Source organism: Panthera pardus, unplaced genomic scaffold (genome assembly GCF_024362965.1).
Source record: "Panthera pardus isolate Hobbes unplaced genomic scaffold, ASM2436296v1 HiC_scaffold_17, whole genome shotgun sequence".
In the NCBI taxonomy this organism is placed as follows: domain Eukaryota; kingdom Metazoa; phylum Chordata; class Mammalia; order Carnivora; family Felidae; genus Panthera; species Panthera pardus.
Genome location: NW_026526732.1, coordinates 70262699 through 70284044, shown reverse-complemented (window position 1 = coordinate 70284044; position 21346 = coordinate 70262699). Strand labels below are relative to the sequence as shown.

Genomic DNA, 21346 nt, shown 5'->3' with positions numbered 1-21346 from the left:
ATTTTCTAAGGTCTAAGAGATCATCTTTCCCTCTCTGACATAATAACATGTAATTAATAAATTTTTATAGAACCATACTGCTGAGTATTTATTAAGGAATTCTCTTAATGCTAAGGAAAAGTTAATTCCACTATGGCACATAATTTCCTGCTTGCCCATAATAAACCTATTCCATCATTAGATTTTAATACTAATATTTTAACCAGTTAGTCATTCATGTTAAGGAATTTAGTGACTCTTCACAGGCTTTTTAAGGTCTAGTTAAAAATTTAGACATTTATTTATTTAAATTTAGAAATTTAAATTTCTAACTAGAAATTTATGTATCTGAAATGAAGTCTCCCTACCAGTCTCCCTACAAGTTAAAAACGATTCAAAAGGTCAATGGTCAGAAATTTTTTTTTCACTGAAGTGAGGTACTGGCATCTTGTGTCTTTAAAACAAAAGACTGAGATGAAGAGGATTATTATTCTGATTTTAGTTCTTTAAAAAATAATGACTTTACTACTATCATCTAGTAGGATGGATCAAAAATAGGAAAATCAGAGATGTAAGTTCAAGAATACAATATCTTCCTGTCTGTAAAAACCCCAAATCAAACCATGTTCAAAATACATGTTTAGTATCTGGGGGGGAAATGAAGTATCTGGGGAAATGAAGTATCTGGGGAAATGAAGAGGGCAAGACAATCTCAGTACTCATAAAGTCATCTTTAAGTTTATTGCTAAATATTTGATTTTATTAGTATAAAAATCTAACCTATTGTAAAATGTCTGCCTTTATTTAAAAAAAATTTTTTTAATGTTTATTTATTTTGAAGAGAGAGGGAGAAAGACAGAGCGTGAGAAGAGCAGGGGCAGAGAGAGAGGCAGACACAGAATCCAAAGCAGACTCCAGGCTCTCAGCTGTCAGCACAGAGTCTGACGTGGGGCTTGAACCCACAAACCATGAGATCATGACCTGAGCCGAAGTCGGATGCTCAACCGACTGAGCCACCCAGGCACCCCCAAAAATGCCTGCCTTTATAAAGATCAGAGTCATAACACAAAGAAATGAAAACAAAATATGATAAATTCAGCTTCGTAATTATAATGAGGAAATACACTGGTCACCTGTGGAATCATCAGGAGTCCATGGATGACTTCGACTTGGCTTTTCTGAGGTTGGTCCTGAGGTAGTGATCATTCTGACACTAGGACTGGATGACCTACTGCTTACCTGTAGGAAGAAGTAATAGAAGGAACAAAATGTGATGTTTATGTGGGAATAAAAAAAGGCAAGAGAAAATTTTTATTATAAAGCAAAAGACAGGCTTCCATTTCTATCAGCAGAGGTCCTAAAACACTCTTGCAAAAAATATATCCTCTAAAAAGATACCTCTTAAAACTTGGTAAGCTTTCAGAGCACCCAAGGTGGCTCTGTGGGTTAAGTGTCTGACTCTTGGTTTTGGCTTAGGTCATGATCTCACAGTTCATGAGTTTGAGCTCTGGTTCAGGCTCTGTGCTGCCAGCACAGAGCCTGCTTGGGATTCTCTCTCTCTCTCTCTCTCTCTCTCTCTCTTTCTGCCCCACCCCTGCTTGCACGCTCTCTCTCTCAATAAATGAACTTAAACAAACAAACAAAGAAACAAAACTGCTGAGCTTTCAAGAAAGTAAGAGAAATGCTCTGAGACCAGAAATAAAGAAGGAGCAGGAGTCTAGTAAGTGCTTAAGCTATTAGACGGGAATTTCAGTTGAACACCAATGACCTAGAGCTTTTGTTTTGCCTACTTTCTGTACTCAGAGGAATAAGCATAAAGTCTTGGGCCTTTGTAGGATGGGAGTGAGACCAGAGAACTGCCTTGCTTAAAGCTAAAACCCAAGAAAGTCTTCACTCTTGGGGAAAAAGTAAACTAGGAAAAACATCTACCCTATAAAAGCAGATAGCAAATAAATTTGTCTGCATTGGTAGTGGCTCTGGGTGAAGGGGAGAAAATGTATACTGTGAATTCGTAAAACATTTCCATAATTGATAGAAGATACAACAAATCCCAATGACAACCAATCCCAAGCAGAAAAAATAACAGAAAAGCTACAATAACTGAGTTAAACATGGGTCATATCATCGTCAAATTCTAGAAAACAAAGACAAATAGTAGATAGAAGGAGGCAGCCAGAGAAAGATTATCCACAAAAGAATACTAGTCAGATTCTCAACAGCAAAAAGGAAGCCAGAAGCCAGAAGAAAGTGGAATATCTTTAAGCTGCAAAAAGAGATTAACTGCCAACTTAGAATAGGTTAGCCAACAGAAATGTAAAGAATGAGGTCAAAATAACGTTCTTAGACAAGCAAAAAGGGAGTCTACCATCCATATACTCTTATTATAACAATATCTAAAGCATGAAATTTAGGGGTAAGAAAAGTTTTTCTCTGATGGAAGGGCCTAGTTACAATCAGGAATGTTGGTAAACACAAGGATGAATCTATACACAGAAAATATTAAACAATGGAAACATGACTAATTTACAAAATTACCAAGCAAAAAATAAATAAGATGGAACTAAAAACTGAACAAAAGCATAAGCAAAATAAGGAATGCTTTAAAAATGCTTATATTGTTGAGAATAAGAATAAAGATGTTAACTTTAGGTTCAGTATGAGTGTTAAAGTTTCTCAGGTAGTTACAAAACATAATACATATGACTCCAAATAAGAAAGACAAATAATGGAATGAGAAATGTATTTGTTCAATTCAAAGGAAGGAAGGCAAAAAAGGAGAAAAAAAGAGAAAAAAGCATAAAATAAGGAGGAGCAAACTTATCGATAATATAAATGGATTACACTCTTCAGTTAAGATATTTAAAAAAATCAGAGTGTCAGGCTAGATTAAACGTTGTTATAAGAATTAGATCTAACAGAGATAGAGAAAACAGGAAGTTAAAGGATAAAAAAGGATAATCAGGCAAACCTACCCAAAATAAAGTTATTCAGCTATATTATATGAGAGAGGATACGTTTTAGGGCAAAAAAAAAAAAAAATGATTAGAGAAGGAGATAAAATGATTAATGAGTCAATTCACTATGTAACAACAATTCAAAACTTATGTGCTCTACCTATTATACTACATGCTGTATCTATACATCGCTTCCAAATAGATAAAGCAATAAAACTGCAAGGAGAAAGGGACATATTCACCATTATCGTGAGATATTTTAATATTCCTCTGTAAATATTTTATAAAAGCAGACCAGGGGTGCCTGCGTGGCTCAGTCGGTTGGGCAGCCGACTTCGGCTCAGGTCATGATCTCGCAGTCCGTGAGTTCGAGCCCCGTGTCGGGCTCTGTGCTGACAGTTCAGAGCCTGGAGCCTGTTTCAGATTCTGTGTCTCCCTCTCTCTGACTCTCCCCCATTCATGCTCTCTCTCTGTCTCAAAAAATATAAATAAATGTTAAAAAAAATTTTTAATAAAAAAAAAAAGCAGACCAAAAAATATATATATATAACACTAGTGAAACCTGAACTCCAAAAAAAGCAAGCTTGATCTAAACAAAAAGATATGACTAAAAATTGGAGAATATGCATTCTTTTTAAGCACCATGGAACATTTATGAAAACTGATCATGTACTAAACTATAAAGCAAATCTCAAAAAAGTTAAAAAAAATTATTATATAAACCATGTATTTTTGTACTGATTCAAAATTAACCTTAAAAATCTCATGTTTAGACATTAAAAAAATCTTTTTTAATGTTTTTATTTATTTTTGAAACAGAGAGAGACAGAGCATGAGCAGGGGAGGGGCAGAGGGAGAGGGAGACACAGAATCTGACGCAGGCTCCAGGCTCCGAGCTCTCAGCACAGAGTCCGATACAGGGCTCCAACTCACAGACTGTGAGATCATGACCTGAGCCGAAGTTGGACGCTCAACCGACTGAACCACCCAGGCGCCCCTGTTTAGACATTTAAAAATACTTCTAAATAACTCACTGGTCAAAGAAAACAAAGTGGAAATGAGAAAGTAAGTGATTTTTACCATGGAACACAGTAAAACCTGTGGGATGCAATTAAAGATGCACTTGAGAAAAATATTTAATTCTAAATATTTAGATGAAAAAAATCAGAAGTAGTGACAATTTACAAGATAGACATTTAACTTACAAAGTTAGAAAAAGAACAAAGTTACCAGTCCCCCCCTCCGATAACAAAATAAAAATGAGAATACTACAAAAATTTGGTGGTTAGTAAATTAAAAATAAAACAAAAAAAAATCAAGTGTAACAAATTCCAAAAAAATATAAATCACCAAAATTTCTATACATTAAAGAAAACACCAAGCCCAGAGGATTTTACAGTTGAGTTCTATCAAACAATCAAGAAAATATCACTTTCCATCTTAAAGAAATTATTCTAGAAAAAAGAAACACTTCTTGACTCATTCTGTGAAAGCAATAAACCTGATTAAGAAACAACAGAATAAGAAATACTACTAGCTAACCTCACTGATGAAAATATATGCAAAGTTAAAAGTCCTAAAAATTACACTAGCAAATGAAATTTGGCAATGTAAAGACAATAAAAATAATTTGAAAAATTGAGGGTATCCCACAAATGCAAAGGCCACTTGATGATAGGAATTCTATTAATCCAATTCATTATATTAACAGATTAAAGGAGAAAATTCTCAATAGATATATAAAAAGGCATTTGACAAAATGTAACAGCCATCTATGAAACTACATTTAACAAACTTAAATTCCATTTAAGAGAAGATAATTTCTTAACTGGAGATATTTATAAAAAGTCTAGAAATGTGGTCTGAGAGAAAAAGGTACTGTAGGCTGGTGGATGACAGGGAGGCCACAGGCAAGGAATACAAAGAAAAGACTCCTAGGCATCGATCATGTTCCATTTCCTAAGCTGTGTGGTGGATTCATAAGTGTCCATTTTACAATCAGCTTTCGCAACTTACATATTCATATATTCTTATCTATGTATTGTTATTTCATATATTAAAAAGTCTCAAAGGACATATGAACTAAAATGGATTTTATAAGAATCTTTTTTTTTAAAAGCACCTGTTTTTCTTGAAGTGTTAGTGAATACCCTACAGAAGACACAAAAAAGAATATGGAGTTATACAAAGTAAAACATAAAAAGCACATACATTCATGAAGAACCTTATGTCCAACTTCAATATGTAAACACAGAAAAACACTCAAAGGGCTGCCTGGGTGGCTCAGTTGGTTGGGCGTCTGACTTCGGCTCAGGTCATGATCTCACAGTTTGTAAGTTCGAGCCCCACACTGGACTCTGTGCTGGCAGCTCAGAGCCTGGAGTCTGCTTTGGATTCTGTGTCTCCCTCTCTCTCTCTGCCCCACCCCTGCTCACACTCTGTCTCTGTCTCTCTCAAGAAATGAATGAACATTAGAAAAAAAAAAAAAGAAAAAAGGAAAACACTCAAAGACTGTATTAAGTAAAATGAGGGGCAATACAGCAGTGGAAAGTACCCTTGAGTAGAAATTAGCAGATGTGAAATCTAATTATAGTACAACGTCTGATTTAGTTTATTTGAAGAAGTCTCCTTTCTCTACAGAGGGGTTGGGGCTGGGTTAAAGATGTGATGACTTTTAGTGTATCATTCACTACTAACGTTCTGTTAAGTTTTGACAACTCACAATGAATTGAGGGTACTAAAAATAAAAGGCACTTTTATAACAAGTTCAGAAATAAATCATAAAATAATTGAAGAAATGACTGGTGGAATGTTACTCTCATCTTGGGTACCTACTGAAATTCCAAAAAGCTTTTCTATACCATAAACAATTTTCAACTCAATTATCAGACCGGTCTTTTCCAAAACCTTAGTTTATGCATGCCACACTTACAAAGGTGCCCTGTGTATAACAATACTCATTCAGTTCTCTCCTCCTTGCTAATTCCTCTCCATTCTGTAAGGCTCACCTCAGAGTCCCTTCCACATTAAATGCTCATTCTTGTTATATTCTTGGTTCTTTGAGCACAAAGCCAAACCCTGTGTTTGAAGACTGCTTTATTCTAGCAGTGTGTAAAGTACAAAATGTTCATTTACTGGTTGTTGTGGAATAATTCTGAAATTTTCACCCTGGCATTCCTGACCCTCCATTGGCAGGTTTTACCTTATCCAGATGTTCTCTACTCTGACAATTCCTTATGCCCCTCTTTCTCTCCCTGTTTTTAATCTTGACTCCATATTCATCCAAGGATTATATGGTCTAGTGCAAAGACCAAGTATGAAAACTGAACTATAAGAAACTGACTTTTTAAAAAAAAATGTTTATTTTTGAGAGAGAGAGAGCGCAAGCGAGCAAGCGCACACAAGCAGGGGAGGGGCACAGAGAGAGGGGGACAGAACCCAAAGCAGGGTCTGTGCTAACAGCAGATAGCCTGATGCAGGGCTTGAACTCACAAACTACAAGACCATGACCTGAGCTGAAGGTGGACGCTTAGCTGACTGAGCCACCCAGGAGCTCCAAAACTGACATTTTTAAACATCAAAATATCAGCAAACTCACATGATTTAGTCTAAATATATTTTGCAGACCTGGGCTTAAATCCCAGTTCTGCCATTGATAGCTGTGTAAACTTGAATAACTCAGCCCTTAAGCTCATTTATCAAGTGTGGATGAGAAGTAGTAGTAATAGTTTAAGAAGTCAGGCACTGGAGACAATAAAACACAGAACTGGAGTCTTTAGCTTGCCATTTATTAGCACTGTGGCTTTAGGTAAGTTATTTAACCTCTAAGACTCAACAGTAAAATGAGGACAGTATTACCCACTTCATCAGTTTGTAAAAAATCAAATGAAATAAAGTACCTGAAGGGGTTCTTGACACGATAAAAATGCTCACTAAATGAGTGATAATTAGGTTGTATCACAAGATAGGAATATATGAGTGCACTTGCAGCACCTAACAATTCCCTCTCAAGATCAAAATCACAGTTCTTTCTATAAAACATATTTAGTGACTAATTCCTATCACAAAGACATTTTTCTCCTTTGAAGTTTGGCTGTATTTATAGTCTGCTACTACATAAACTTAAACTTGAGCTGGAAATAGTTTATATTACCCTCAAAGGTTGCTATTCCTCAAAAGCATTATAATATCCTAAGGGGAGAAATCATGTATACTTTTATTTTGTACTCCCCAGGATTTAGGATATTGCTGAATATACAGTAACTACATAATAAATACTCACTGAATAAAATGATAACATAAACTGTTAGCACTCAGATATAAGATGGGTGTTTAGACTCGTTTACCTTTTGTACTCAGGAGAATTAGAATACACACCAAAGAGAACCAGTGATGAAATATGTAACTCTTCCTCTTAGGAAGTTGTTACCCTTGGTAAAACAAGTACAGACTCTATGACATTACTCACGAGTTCTTTAAACCTTCTCTGACTAAAAGAAAGTTTTGATGACTTAAGGATAAAATGATTTGACCATAGTTATAATTTCTATTATAAACCAAGAACAATTTTTCTTCAAAATGCTGGCAGAGGGGGGTTTCAGAGTCAATCTAATTTTGTGCTAATATTCTTACTTTAACATTTTAAGAGGAGAAATAAATACAAGTGTTTGTGGACACGTGAGACTCAATATAAGTTATGAGAAATTAAACAAGATACAGTATAAGTAAGACTTGGGCTTACAAAAGATAAGAATGAATTTGTATTAAAAAAAAAAAAAAGTGGGGCACCTGGGTGGCTCAGTTGAGCTTCCGACTTCGGCTCAGGTAATGATCTCATGGTCTGTTGAGTTCGAGCCCTGTGTCGGGCTCTGTGCTGACAGCTCAGAGCCTGGAGCCTGCTTCGGCTTCTGTGTCTCCCTCTCTCTCTGACCCTCCCCTGTTCATGCTCTGTCTCTCTCTGTCTCAAAAATAAATAAACATTAAAAAAATTTTTTTAAAAAAGCCACTGACCATTTGTCATGTTAAAACACATATTCCTATCTGGACCTAGTACAAATTATAGTACCGTATTCCTTAAGTTTAAATCTTTCCCAGGAGAACTACTCATTTATTTTTCAGTCTCTACTTTCCAAGAACATTTAGCACCCCAGGTGCATAATCATTTGTTCTACTTGAGATTTCCTATGGCTATAAAAACTAAGAAATAAGACTAATATTCTTAAGTCAAGTTTCAAAACTAGTCTTTCCTTAAAACTACAAAAAGACATGAGCTAAATTTATATCCTTAAATTAAATAAGTCTTCCTATTTCAAGAAATTGGTATCTCAAAGAATAACAATATGCTAAAATGTTCATATTAAAAAACTGAAGAAATATTTAAAAACAAGCCATAACTGTATTTTTTGAACACGTGAAAAATACAAGATATAAGTAAGAGGATCAGGTAATAATTTGACAGTGAAAAAAATCAAACGATTTTATGGGTTAAAGTTATGTTACTGCTTGCAAACTAAGGTATAGTCTTATTTTATAGTAGCTATTAAAAAAATCACTGGTGAAATTCTTATGATTATATATACTCTCAAACTATTAAAACTCATTTGGGTTCCTCCTTCCTTCAGGATATTTACAATTACTTTATTCTTATACAAACTGTAAAGTTTAAGCGAGACAGAGAAACTTGACTTACCACAGGATTGGATATGAAAGTGGTTACGAGAGTTCAGAAATGCCACAGTGCAATTTAAGGCAGCAAAAGAATACTAGCCCAAAATTAAACCAGAGGGCAAATTACCATCAGTGGACATGAAACAGAATTGGACTTTGCCCAGAACTTTATCGCTATATTTATAAAAAGGAATTGGGAGTTATTTTACAGACAAAAATAAAGCTTTGCTTTTTATGTCTCACCTGAACGACTGGGAAAATATTTTTATAAGAATTTATGGCCAGAGATACTATTTAGACTGAAATTTAAAAGCTATTTAAAACCCTTAGAAATTTTCTTACTTGCTAAGATTATACAAACACAAAACACAGAGATTAAATAGTGATTTATATAATAATTTTGCTGAAGTAACATCTGAATAATATAAACATTAAAAAGAAATGGGTATCAAGTTGGTGATGTGGTTTTACAAGGGTACTTCCTCCATTATAGCAGTCACAGATAATTCAATTAAATCCATACATGACAGGTAATACTGATAACATTCTTTCTAATCTGAAGGTATAGGCTCAGTCTAATTCTAGCTTCACTATAAGGAAATTCATTAACGAAATTTTAGAATTTTATTATTCTTATATGGTCTTTTGGTCTTTAAATTCTCCAAGAGAAAGGTGTACTATGAACCAGGAATTATTTAAATTTTTTTTTAACATTTATTTATTATTGAGAGACAGAGAGAGACAGAGCATGAGCATGGGAGGGGCAGAGAGAGAGGGAGACACAGAATCTGAAGGAGGCTCCAGGCTCTGAGTTGTCAGCACAGAGCCTGATGTGGGGCTCAAACTCACAAACCCAGCAAGATCATGAGCTGAGCCAAAGTCAGACGTTCAACCAACTGAGCCACCCAGGCACCCCTGAGCCAGTAATTATTTAAAACTATTAGGGAAGTCTCTGATTTAGACCTTTAACAGAAAATTATCCTGACGGAGATGCAGACTGAGGATAAAGAAGTAGTATAATAAATTATATCCCTTGAATAAATAACAATTGATATGTGATTAAATTAGGTCTTTAAGGCAAATACTTTCTATGATCCTTAACAGAAGCTTCTCTTTGATATAGAAATAATTGAATGCCAGTGGGATTTTACTTCTTTCTTAGTGCTATTTTTGTTTTATTTCTGGATAGTAATATACTATAGTGAGACATGTATGGAATCTGAGAAACTCAACAGATGAACACAGGGGAAGGGAAGGTACAATAAGATAAAAACAGTGAGGGAGGCAAACCGTAAGAGACTCTTAAACACAGAGAACAAACTGAGGGTTGCTGGAGGGGCAGTTGGTGGGGGGATGGGTTAAATGGGTGATGGCCATTAAGGAGGGCACTTTTTGGGATGTAAGAGATGAATCACTGGGTTCTACTCCTGAAGCCAAGACTACACTGTAGGTTAACTAACTTGAATTAAAAAAGTGCCCCACTCCCCCCCTCCCCCCAAAAAAAAGCCCCCAAACCAAAAAACTAAACCAAAACAAAAATATACTATAGTGAGAGCAAGGAAGTGGTAAGTACCCTGGGAAGTATACTATGGGGAGGTGGGTATACATTGCTAAACATATACAGTGTGTCTGGTACTTTTGCATGTTGTAAGAACCCCATGGGGTGAGTGTTATGGTCCCCGCTGGTACATAAGATTGCTAAACCTCAGGAAAATTAAAGAGCTTGCCTTGAGGTATATATCTGACTAATAAAAGTAGATTTTAAAGTCCATATAAAAATACAGCATGCCTAGTTCTCTAAGTAATCATAATCACATCATCTTGCAGTTGTGATTTTTACTGACTGCTGCCCCCTCCAAGAGACATCTTGAAAACAGATCTATATTGGATACAACTCTAGAAAGGACATGCAGACATACATGAAAATATTTAATTTTAGTAAAACATAGAAAGGCTTACCCAGATGTATAAAAAATAAATTTGTGCAGCCATCTGTAGAAATTTATTATCAAGGTGGATTAGCCTTGCTCAATAATATGGTAAAGCTAAAACTCATCATCACTGAAAACTACTTAAATTAGTAATCATGATGCAGACTACTGGAAGTCAAAACACTTGAAATGGAAGAGATGTAGGATTACTTTAGCACACAATACATGCAGTTTTGCACGCAAGACAGAAGGACAGCGTAGTTTGTGTGTTCTGGAATTGATCTGGATTCATAACTTGGTTATACCCATTACTGGCAGTACAAGGGAAGACATTTAGGAATGTTTCTCTAGCCCTCAGTTTATTCATCTGCAAAATGAGGAAAATAAAAAGTACCAAATTTACAGGGTTAAGATTTAAATAACATAAAGGCCTGATTGGCACAAGGTGGTGCACAATAAATAAATGGTGGCTGTTACTACTATAGTTCTCTAATTGATCTGGGCATACGTCTGATGTGCCCAAAAACATCAGGGGGCTGGGCCTTCTTAGGATTGTCAATATTTCCTAGCCAAAGACCACCAGGAATATACCCATGGTGGGATGCAATGGGTTTAACATTCATTGCAATGAAGCACAGTGCTCACTATGGGGGACTGTGGGGTCTCTCTGAGAGGGTTTGAGAGAGAGCTTATAGATTTGGGGGCAGGCTCCAAGGAAGGAGGGGTTCACTCTAGATTGGCTACTGTCAGAAAGCAGAGGCAATTCTACAGGGAAGGCAGACTAGAGTGAGGATAAAGCTGCAGCTGGTAAAGTAGTCACTCACATCAGCTAGAAGGCAACGTTTGGTATTTTGTGTGTGCCACAGCGACCTTGGTTTTGTCTGTGCTGAGACAACATTATATGTTCTTGTTTTGCCTCATCTTATCATGGTCCTAGCATAACACTGTCTACTGGTGTTCTGAGAAATTATTATGTGCAGATTCTATAACAGTACTTGAGGCCTCAGTGTCAGATCAGTCCCTAGACATCCTGGGGCTGCTGTTTTCCTTCTCAGTATGTTTTCAAAGTATCTAAGATGCCAGATCCATTATGCGTGCTTAATAAGTTTCCTGATTAAATACAAACCTGAATTAATTTAAAAGTAAGTTGTAAGGATGCAATATTTTACACAAATACTCGCAACTACCTTTAATTCAGAAGCTTGCTTCATTCACTGTTCCACTCAAGAGAAATGGCAGTATGAAAACAACCAATTTAATTTTAATTTACGGATGTAAAGTCTAAGTGATTTTAAGTTGTTGTTTTTTTGTTTTTTTTTTTTTTTGTTTTTTTTTTGAGAGAGGGCACAAATGAGCAAAGGGCAGACAGAGAAAGAGAGAGGGAGAGGGAGGGAGGGAGGGAGGAGAGTGGGAGGGAGGGAGAGAGAGAGAGAGAGGGAGAGAGAGAGAGAAGTGGGGCTGGTGCTCATCCGATGCAGGGCAGGGCTCGTGCTTACCTGAAGCAGGGCTTACCCGAAGCAGGGCTCGAGCTCACCCGATGTGGGACTCAAATTCACAAACCATGAGATCATAACCTGAGCTGAAGTCAGATGACTGGGACACCCAGATGCTCTAAGGTCAGTCTTGAATCAAGCTCCAAAGTATAAACTCTACTCACTTTACTTTTCTGTATAAGATGTAATCTTAATTTCTATTAATAAGTTTTCTCTCTTCCTCTGATGACTATACAGGATGGGCAAATTCTTTTCTTCATGTTCTTTATCAATTTCCATGGCTAAAACTAACCAACCAGCCAACCAACCAACCAACAAACCAACCAACCAAAACCTCCCATGGATGTTTTATCACTGTGTAGCCAGACTTTAAAAAGAAGTATACCTTCAATTCTGAAAATCCAGATTGTGCATACTTTTCTTTTCATATAATTAATGTTATTTTCATGAGTAATTAAAAAGATTTAATGGTCATTTGCCATTAAACATTTCAAGGGAAAATGTTTAGGATTTTCTAATCATTAGGATTATTATTTGCCATCCTCATCCCAAACTGACATTTTAAGTTTATAACACTTAAATAATTTTGAAAGAGTTGATCAATATTACCAACTGGCTGTACAATGGCTACATATCATCTGTCTTAGAACACGTTGCACTGCCACCCCAAATTCCCCCTCACTCGAAATCTATAGCGGTCCGTGACAATTCAGGCAAATGACTATCAAACAACCGTAGTGTGTCTCAGTTCCAGGATTTTCCTACTGAAGGTCTTGTAAATGAAAAGGGTAACAATCATAATCTCAAGAAATATAAAACTTATGAGGAAATAAGTAATGCTTGCTGTTGGTGAGGTCAGTCCTGAATTACAGCCAATGCCATTACTGTTGAGCACAGAGAAAAGCACTTGCACTAGCAGATGCTCCTGAATTGCCTTAGAGCAGGCTTCTCATTCCCAGTTGAAGGGAGAACACTTGGCGATAATTTCTCATAACTGGAATATCAATGGCAATAGTAAACAGAGTTTAAAAGGCTGAGCTCATCAAGCCTCTGAGGAATCAAAGCAAATACCAGAGGCCGAACTATCTGTTACTAAATGCCCTCATTAATACTTGACGTATTTGAGGGGGAGAAAGTGGGAAATTTCATCCAAAAGTTCTGGAGTTTCATAAAAGCAGATATACAGAAAAAGTCATAAAATAAAATAAAATAAAGTAAAATAAAATGACTGTATTCATTTACAATACCTTCAGATTTAGGGTCACTTACTATTATATATAATAAGTTAACATATATGTATAATGTATGTGTGTGTGTATAGGCATTGTGAGAAATAAAAATATTTCCAGATATAAATGAAGATCAAGGATCTTTATCATTTAAATATCTCAAGTGGTTTTTGTTAGTTAAGTTGATGGCTATAAAGGGCTTTCAAATTTTCATTAATGACTACAAAGATTCTCTAAAATTTAAAAGATTTATAAAAAATGAAGTAATAATAAAACACCTTTCTGGAATGAAAGGTACCAGTACATTTTACCATAAGTTAAATCACTTTGTTTATAATATATAATCCTGTAATTTTACATAAATATGGACTATAACGTGATATTTTTATGACTTCAGATAATATGGCATACTCAAAATTTATTTGAACACAACTGAAAACAAATCAACAAATACCTCGTAATTCTCATTAATTTTAAAAATATATAAATTACATATGTCAAGTCTATTGATCTGAATAACAGAAAAAACAATGGCTGAGCTGCCACTTTTATATACTTGTTGGTTAAAAGTCTGTACTAGTCACTAATGGTTTAAATTATAGCACTGTCTGGATCATTTTGAAAGAAAGTGATAAAAAGGTAAGAGGAGTTTAGAAGAGCATCCAGAAATGTAAGATGAAGAAAATCTTAGCAAGTGTGATAGAAGCCTTTCTAGAATTTACCCATGTGCTTAGTAAACAGTCTTAAGCATATTTCACAAAAATAAAAATCCAGTGGATATGACAAAAATGAAAGATGTTAGAGTCATCTAGGTATGTTAGTGCCTTATGTGATGCTACAGGAGTGACATTTTGTTGCGGAAATATTTATTAATAAGTATTAGTAATTATAGTAAAATAATTAGTAAAAAAAATCTTTTTGACCTTATTGCTAAAAAGGAGTCATTATGATTCACTTTAGAGACAGGGATAATGACAAAGTGTATTACACAGTTGATACTTCCTTATTAAATCATATATAAAAACCATATAATATACATGGAGCACTATTGAATTAATCAACTTAGTTTGATAAATTATCCTTCAAGTTAACCTAATAATGGCATCTATACTTTTTTCTCCTAAGTATTTAAATTCAAGTGCCAATGAACTTTTCTACCACAATTTTAGATGAACTCATAAAATTACTTTTGCATTGTATATATATTATAGTTAATTCTTAACTTCTGCCCATTATTCTCCTTCAAAGACAGAGAATTCAAATGTCAAGTCTTACCTGACCAGGTTCTGTTCCAGTAACAGTCAAGTCTTGGATGGACCTACGTCTTGGCTGTCCGTTGCCTTTTAAAAGATAAAAAAAAAAAAAAGTAGAATACTGAGATGTATTCAAACAGATAACAAGGTTGCTACTGCTATGTAGGAAGTTGGAATTTGTTGCTCCTTGGATCTACACAAAATGTTTGTGGGAAAAATAATTGAGTTTATTGCTTAAAAAAAAAAAGAGAGAGAGAGAAGAGAATGATGTAAGAAAAGGAAGAGAAACAGCTGTAGAGTTTTAACTCAAAAATTGCTGGTCTACAATAAAGTAGGTTCTAATACAATAACCACTCCTACCACACGAATAGCTGCTGAACTCTCTTGCACCATCTTCTGTCATGTATTTAAATAGATAAATGCTTGTGGGCCAGGGCTGATGATGGCATCTATTTCAAGGGTCTTACGTTACAGTTTCTACAGCAAGACAGCTAGCCAGCAGGTTGTATGATGTGACTGACTTTAACCAACAGCAGTACCTTGTTCATTCAAGGCCAAAAAAGATGCTTAGGCTTAAACTTATTACAGAGTCACACTTACTTAATCCCATTAGTCTTTGTCAGAACCTAGCAATTTATTATTGGAGAACAACTCTTAATTTCCTACTGAAAATCAATGACTCTCATTCCATTCTCAAATATACAGCTTGTTGAAAGTTGTATATTGGGCTGTTGTGTTAATCTTGCTTTAGGAACTTCCATGCAAATAATAATTTAATCTAAAAATCAGTTTATGAAAAAATTCTACAAATGTAAGTTTTTAGCAAAGTAGAATGAATTAAGCAATAGCTTCACTCAGCACTTTTATTTGGGAATAGGGCTGTTTATATGGTATATCCAAGATGAGAGATCAGCTGTCTAAAAGGAAACACCAAAATATTGTAACAGCTGACATAATACTCAAAATTCTTTTGACTCTGAAAGCTATATTATATAATTTCTTAGTGAGGAGGCAGCACTCAGAACATGCGCTCTAACAGTTCTGGCCCGATTAGCAGACAGAATTTGTTCTTATAATTTTATATTTCTCTAATCCTAAATTTCTTATTTTAAACCAATCAGCAATATAACTTAGCATCTTAATCCATACGACTCCATTATTATTTTGCATGTAAACTAAAAGGACCTTACAAAAGAATAATGTTTAACGCAGTAATATATGCAGTAAGCATAAAAACTCAAGTTTATAGCCAACTCAAATTTATAAGGATATCACTTTTTTTTTCATTTTAAGCTATGTTTTAGAATTCTTTGCATAATTTTAGCTCAAATTTACTCCAAATTTCATTTTATTCCAAGTTCCAACTTTTGAATACGAATTAAAATAACAAAAAAATAGCACTTTTATTGAATCAGGCACACTAATATACTTTTGTGATAATTTTTAACTACCCCCTTTTCCCGGGGACAAAAAGATCCCACCACCATGAGTAATAAGCAATTTTAGGCACATTTCATTCAACACAATCATTCTAAAATTAGCCTAGATGAGACAGGCTTGTAAAAGTGTCTGGAATTCTCTTTTCAGATTAGCAACATTTGTGAATCTCAGGAACCACCCAGCACATGTGTCTAAAAATCATTACATCACCACTACAATAACACCAAAAACAAAATCAAATCTAGGTGGGGGTAGAAGGGGAATAAAAACTTTTAAGGAAGTAGGGTAAATAAGAGGTGACACAGTTAACAAATGCCATAAAATGAGAAACTTCAAGCTAAAACATGAGTCAAAGCAAGCAATATTAGGCAATGCATTTTAATTAGCATAACCATGGCAGAAACCATCTGGCAAATAGTTTAGACAAAGCAAAAAAGGACTGCAATCAACAAATACTTGTTGCTCCAATATTGTTTTTAAGTTTTAGAAATATGAATGTAAAAAAATAAAACTATTATTGCAAATGAACACTGGGTGTGTTCTTAGTAAATTTAACTTAATGCTGAATTTTCTTTGCAACTAAATACTAATTTAGAAACTCTCTTATTTTACATTTTTTTATGGTTCTTTGAAATGTACATACCTATATTACACATGGTAGTATAAATGAAAAAAAAGTAGAATCGAGGGCCAATATGATGTCAACAGATGCCTGATCAAGGAATCTGAATCCTGCCAATGATGTCCTGAGTATTCATTGTGTAATAAGTTCCAGAACTTTCATGACTTATGATAGAGAACAAGTGATATTTTTTTAGAACAACTTTTCTAAGTAACAGCAACAAAACAGCTACATCCCTAGCCCATCATAAGACCTACATTCCCCATCCCCCCAAAAAGAAAGGGCAGTTGAAATAGCTTATAGGTCAATTCAGTTGTTTTTACAATGTCACAAAAACAGAATCAGTCTCTTCAAAAAGCTGCTCTTATAAGTACAACTTATTTCCTGAACTGGTATTTAAACAGAGTCCTTCCCAGACAGCCACTTCTGTGTTTTTTCTTAATGGTTTAAGTAAGCTCAATGTTTTCCTTATCTTAACTACTCTTATTTTTCTATCTCCCAAACTTCCTGAGACCCTTTTCATGTAAAAATCAACACTACATTTTCCTGGAGACATCTCTTAACCAAATGTTGGAAAATTTGAGATTCATAAGTTTTGAATATTGAAAATTGTGGGACACTGTTCTCTTGATGTGTAAAATACATAAGATTTTAAAAAATTGGGGGCGCCTGGGTGGCGCAGTCGGTTGGGCGTCCGACTTCAGCCAGGTCACGATCTCGCGGTCCGTGAGTTCGAGCCCCGCGTCAGGCTCTGGGCTGATGGCTCAGAGCCTGGAGCCTGTTTCCGATTCTGTGTCTCCCTCTCTCTCTGCCCCTCCCCCGTTCATGCTCTGTCTCTCTCTGTCCCAAAAATAAATAAATGTTGAAAAAAAAGAAAAATTTAAAAAATTGTATAGCACTACACTGCATTATATCACTGCTTCATGGTAAACTGAATATGTAATTTAAAAACATATGTTCTCATTTAAGCTACCACAAATTTCATTTTCTTTTACTTATTTCTACAAATTCTGGCTTATTCCTTAGAAGGAACGCCCTTCAGGGTGGGTTTTTTCCTCCTATCAAAGGAAAGTATTATTGATGAGTTTTGCTTTCTGATAAACCACCGTTATTAGGTTAGAGATCAACTTTTTATATTACAAAAAGTGATCTTGATACAATATAAAGAGACTACCTAAACATTCTCTTTAGGGTTGGTTACATGAACTTTCCTATTTAATTAGGCACAAATACAGAATTTCATTGAAGGTGAGGTGGCTACACATGGAGAAGCAGGTATATTTCAGCATAGCTCTCCTTGGGCCTCAGAATCCCTAATTCAAAGGTTTACAGCTGTTAATGACACCGTATGTCCAAGGTACGTAGGAACTTGAAAGATTTAGAAAAGTTTACTTCTTTTTATCTCACTGTTTCTTCACATTAGCACTACACTATTCAGGGGGAAAAACTACACCAATAATTTATGTACTACAGTTAAAGGATTTTTTAAACAAATTTTTTTAACATTTATTTATTTTTGAGACTGAGAGAGACAGAGCATGAACGGGGGAAGGTCAGAGAGAGAAGGAGACACAGAATCTGAAACAGGCTCCAGGCTCTGAGCTGTCAGCACAGAGCCCAACGCGGGGCTCGAACTCACAAACTGTGAGATCATGACCTGAGCCGAAGTCGGACACTTAACCGACTGAGCCACCCAGGCGCCCCTGAAGGATGTTTATAAACATTAGTACCTACTGATTCTTGAACCAAATACAGTATTAGAAAGGTTATATTCTTAACCTGATGGGAGAAAGCAAAATAGTGCCTAAGGGTCCTTGAACAGTATCAGCCTCCAGCTGTCCAGCATTCTACAAAACCCTTACTGCACCCTGCCTCATCTGTTTGCCAATTACCTAAGATATTTGAAACTTCTAAAAGAAAAAAAACTTTACATTAGTATTAGAAACTCAACTACCCATTTATGTTTGTTAAATATATTTGGGCTTTTCCATACTCCTCTTATGCTACTTAACTACTCATCATATTCTTGAAAAGCAACTAATAGAGGACTAAATGTGTCTGATTGAAGTTAAAAGTGAATATTCATTAAATTTTTGATATCTGAATGCAGCTGAAATCATAAGGACACCTAAAATTTCACTTTTAAAAAATTAAAAAATAAGTTTAATGTTTATCTTTGAGAGAGAGAGAGAGAGAGAGAGAGAGAGAGAGAAACAGAGTGCAAGTGGGGGAGGGGCAGAGAGGGACAGAATCTGAAGCAGGCTCCAGGCTCTGAGCTCTCAGCTGAGAGCCAGATGCAGAGCTCGAACTCACAAACCATGAGATCATGACCTGAGCCGAAGTTGAATGCTTAACTGACTGAGCCACGCAGGTGCCCCCCCTCTTTTATTAGTGTTTATTTTTGAGAGACAGAGAGAGAGAGAAGAGAGTGAGAGAGTGCGCGTGCAAGCTGTGAGCTCAGAGCCTGATCTTTCAGCTTTAAGAATAATATTACAAACAAAAAAATATCAATTAAGTTCAGGCTCTTCAGGGACCTGGGTAAAAACATTTTATATGATTGACTAAAAGACATTTGTATATTCAATATTCTTTATTATTTAATATATCCTTAAAAACAGTATGTAAGAAAATCATCTTTGGTCAAAGCATTCTACGATTCTAAAATGTTATGCCATATTATTTTAGCTTTAAAATACATATACTACTAAAGTATCACTGTTCAAGGTTCTCAAATAGCACATTAAGGCAAATTCTTATTTACAGAATAAATGAGAATTTTCAAGTGTTTAAAATGAAGTCAAGCTCTATAATTAGTCTGAACTAAGAAATTCAGAAGTACTGAGTAAAACAGCATAAAAACTGTTTATTTGGAAAAATTTACTTTTGTAAGTCTCATATTGGAAACATATATCATTTCAGGGTAGCAATTAATCTGGTATAAACTATGTATAAGGAATTTCATATTAGAAAGGAAGTGCAGAAGACTAATGTTTCAATTAAATCTTTTACAGGTGGATATATATGTATGGATTTGTTAGCACCTTTTTCAGTGGCTTTCAAAATGCATTACAACAGGTGATTTCCTGAAGTGCTCTAACTACTCACACAAGGACTCCAGAATAGTTCATCTTTTTTGATTACCAAAGCTAGAGCCACAAAAAAAATTTGCATAACTATCAGAGTCTCCTACTCCATGCTTTATTTTTTTTTTTTAATTTTTTAAAATGTCTATTCATTTTTTGATAGAGACACAGAGCACGTGGGGAAAGGGCAGAGAGAAGGGGAGACACAGAATCTGAAGCAGGCTCTAGGCCAGGAAGAGGTATAGAAAATTGTGTAGCTTGATCCGTAGGAACTTGTGAGGTATTAAAGGTCCATTTCTGCATGACCTGAGTGACTACTAAATTAATAAATGCTAGCCATAGGTTGCTTGCTCCTCCTCATTTGAATGATGGCAAGTATAAAATAGTGCTGAAGAGCAAGCAAACAACATGATTTGAATTTGTTTACCTGTGACTAGAATAGGGGTTTTAGTCACTCTAAAGATGTATTTAAAAAAAAATTCTTTAGAGTAATAGTGTGTATTTTACAATTTTAAAAACTTGGTAACTTTTAAAAAAATTCAAGAAGCAATATACACTTTAAAAAGATAGATTTGTATATTGCCAATAAGTACACATAAAAATTTTTGTGATGCTTAGATGAACACTCTTACTAAAAGAGGCAGTTCAGGAATGCCTAGGTAGCTCAGTCAGTTAAGCACTCGACTCTTGATTTTGGCTTAGGTCATGATTTCATGTTTTGTGGGATCCAGCACGGAGCCTGCTTAGGATCCTCCCTCTCTCTCCCTCTCTCTCTGCTCCTCCCTGCTCATGTACTTTCTCTTGCTCTTTGTCTCTCTCAAAATTATAAACTTAAAAAAAAAAAAAATCAGAATTAAAAGAAAAAGAGGCAGTTTATTCCAAGAAGTACATCAGACTCAGTATACTGCACTTGGCCAAAGGAAAGTTATTATTCAAACTACTTATTCATAACAGATAAGATAAAAAAAATCTATATTAAAAAAATGCTTACAACTGGGATCCAGTGCTAATGAATACCAGATTGGGTATATCAAGAGGCACTGTAATACCACACAGAACTTGTGGGAAACTGACTTCGAGGAAAAAAAAAATTCTAGAAGGTACTAAGAAATTTTGGGAATTAAGTAATGCCCTCCTTTATAGTTAAAATGGCCATGTAAGACATTTGAAATATTCCCGAAGCATGGGTTATATTTTCATATTTAATTCAATTTAAAAATAAACCTAAGAACACATTAATGTTTCGCTTTTATGTCCAACTGTAGTAATTCCAGTGGTTATATTCTTTCATTAAAGAAAGCGAAGCTGATTAAGTTAATATTTGGATATCTGGGGGGGAAAATCAACAAGAATATTTAATAAAATGTATTAATGAATACCATTTCTATTTGAACAGCATTGTTGCTCTGACAAATTAAGAGCAGAATTAAAGTTTCCTGACTCCATAAGGACTCAGTTACCATAAAAGAGCGTCTGCTGGCCAAAGAGCTCTCTTTAATGTGGACACTAAAGAGGAGCGAGGCAGAATTGCTCTATCTTCTCTGACTCAAACAAAAGAGGAGAAAATTGATGTGATTTGGTGTCAGATCTAAGTTGGGACCCTAGCTATGTGTTTCTGGGAAAACCACACAAAACCCATTTGATCGAAGTTCCTCATTTGTAAAATGGCTGTAATTTTATCTGGTAATCCAGTTA

General features: G+C 35.1%; 1 protein-coding gene across 7 annotated transcripts in view; it reads right to left on the bottom strand.

Moving 5' to 3' along the window:
* MAP3K7 (mitogen-activated protein kinase kinase kinase 7) overlaps positions 1 to 21346 on the bottom strand; it is an 85047-nt gene that overhangs the window by 14991 nt on the left and 48710 nt on the right. For all 7 annotated transcript variants that reach the window (XR_008422954.1, XR_008422955.1, XR_008422956.1 and 4 more), the window contains 2 exons: positions 14529 to 14593; positions 1113 to 1218 (listed from right to left, as the gene is read on the bottom strand). Coding sequence is in view for 2 of the 7 variants with exons in the window: in XM_019442868.2 (XP_019298413.1) it covers positions 1113 to 1218; positions 14529 to 14593 (171 nt within the window). In the remaining 5 variants the exon portion in view is untranslated. The remainder of the gene's footprint in view (positions 1 to 1112; positions 1219 to 14528; positions 14594 to 21346) is intronic.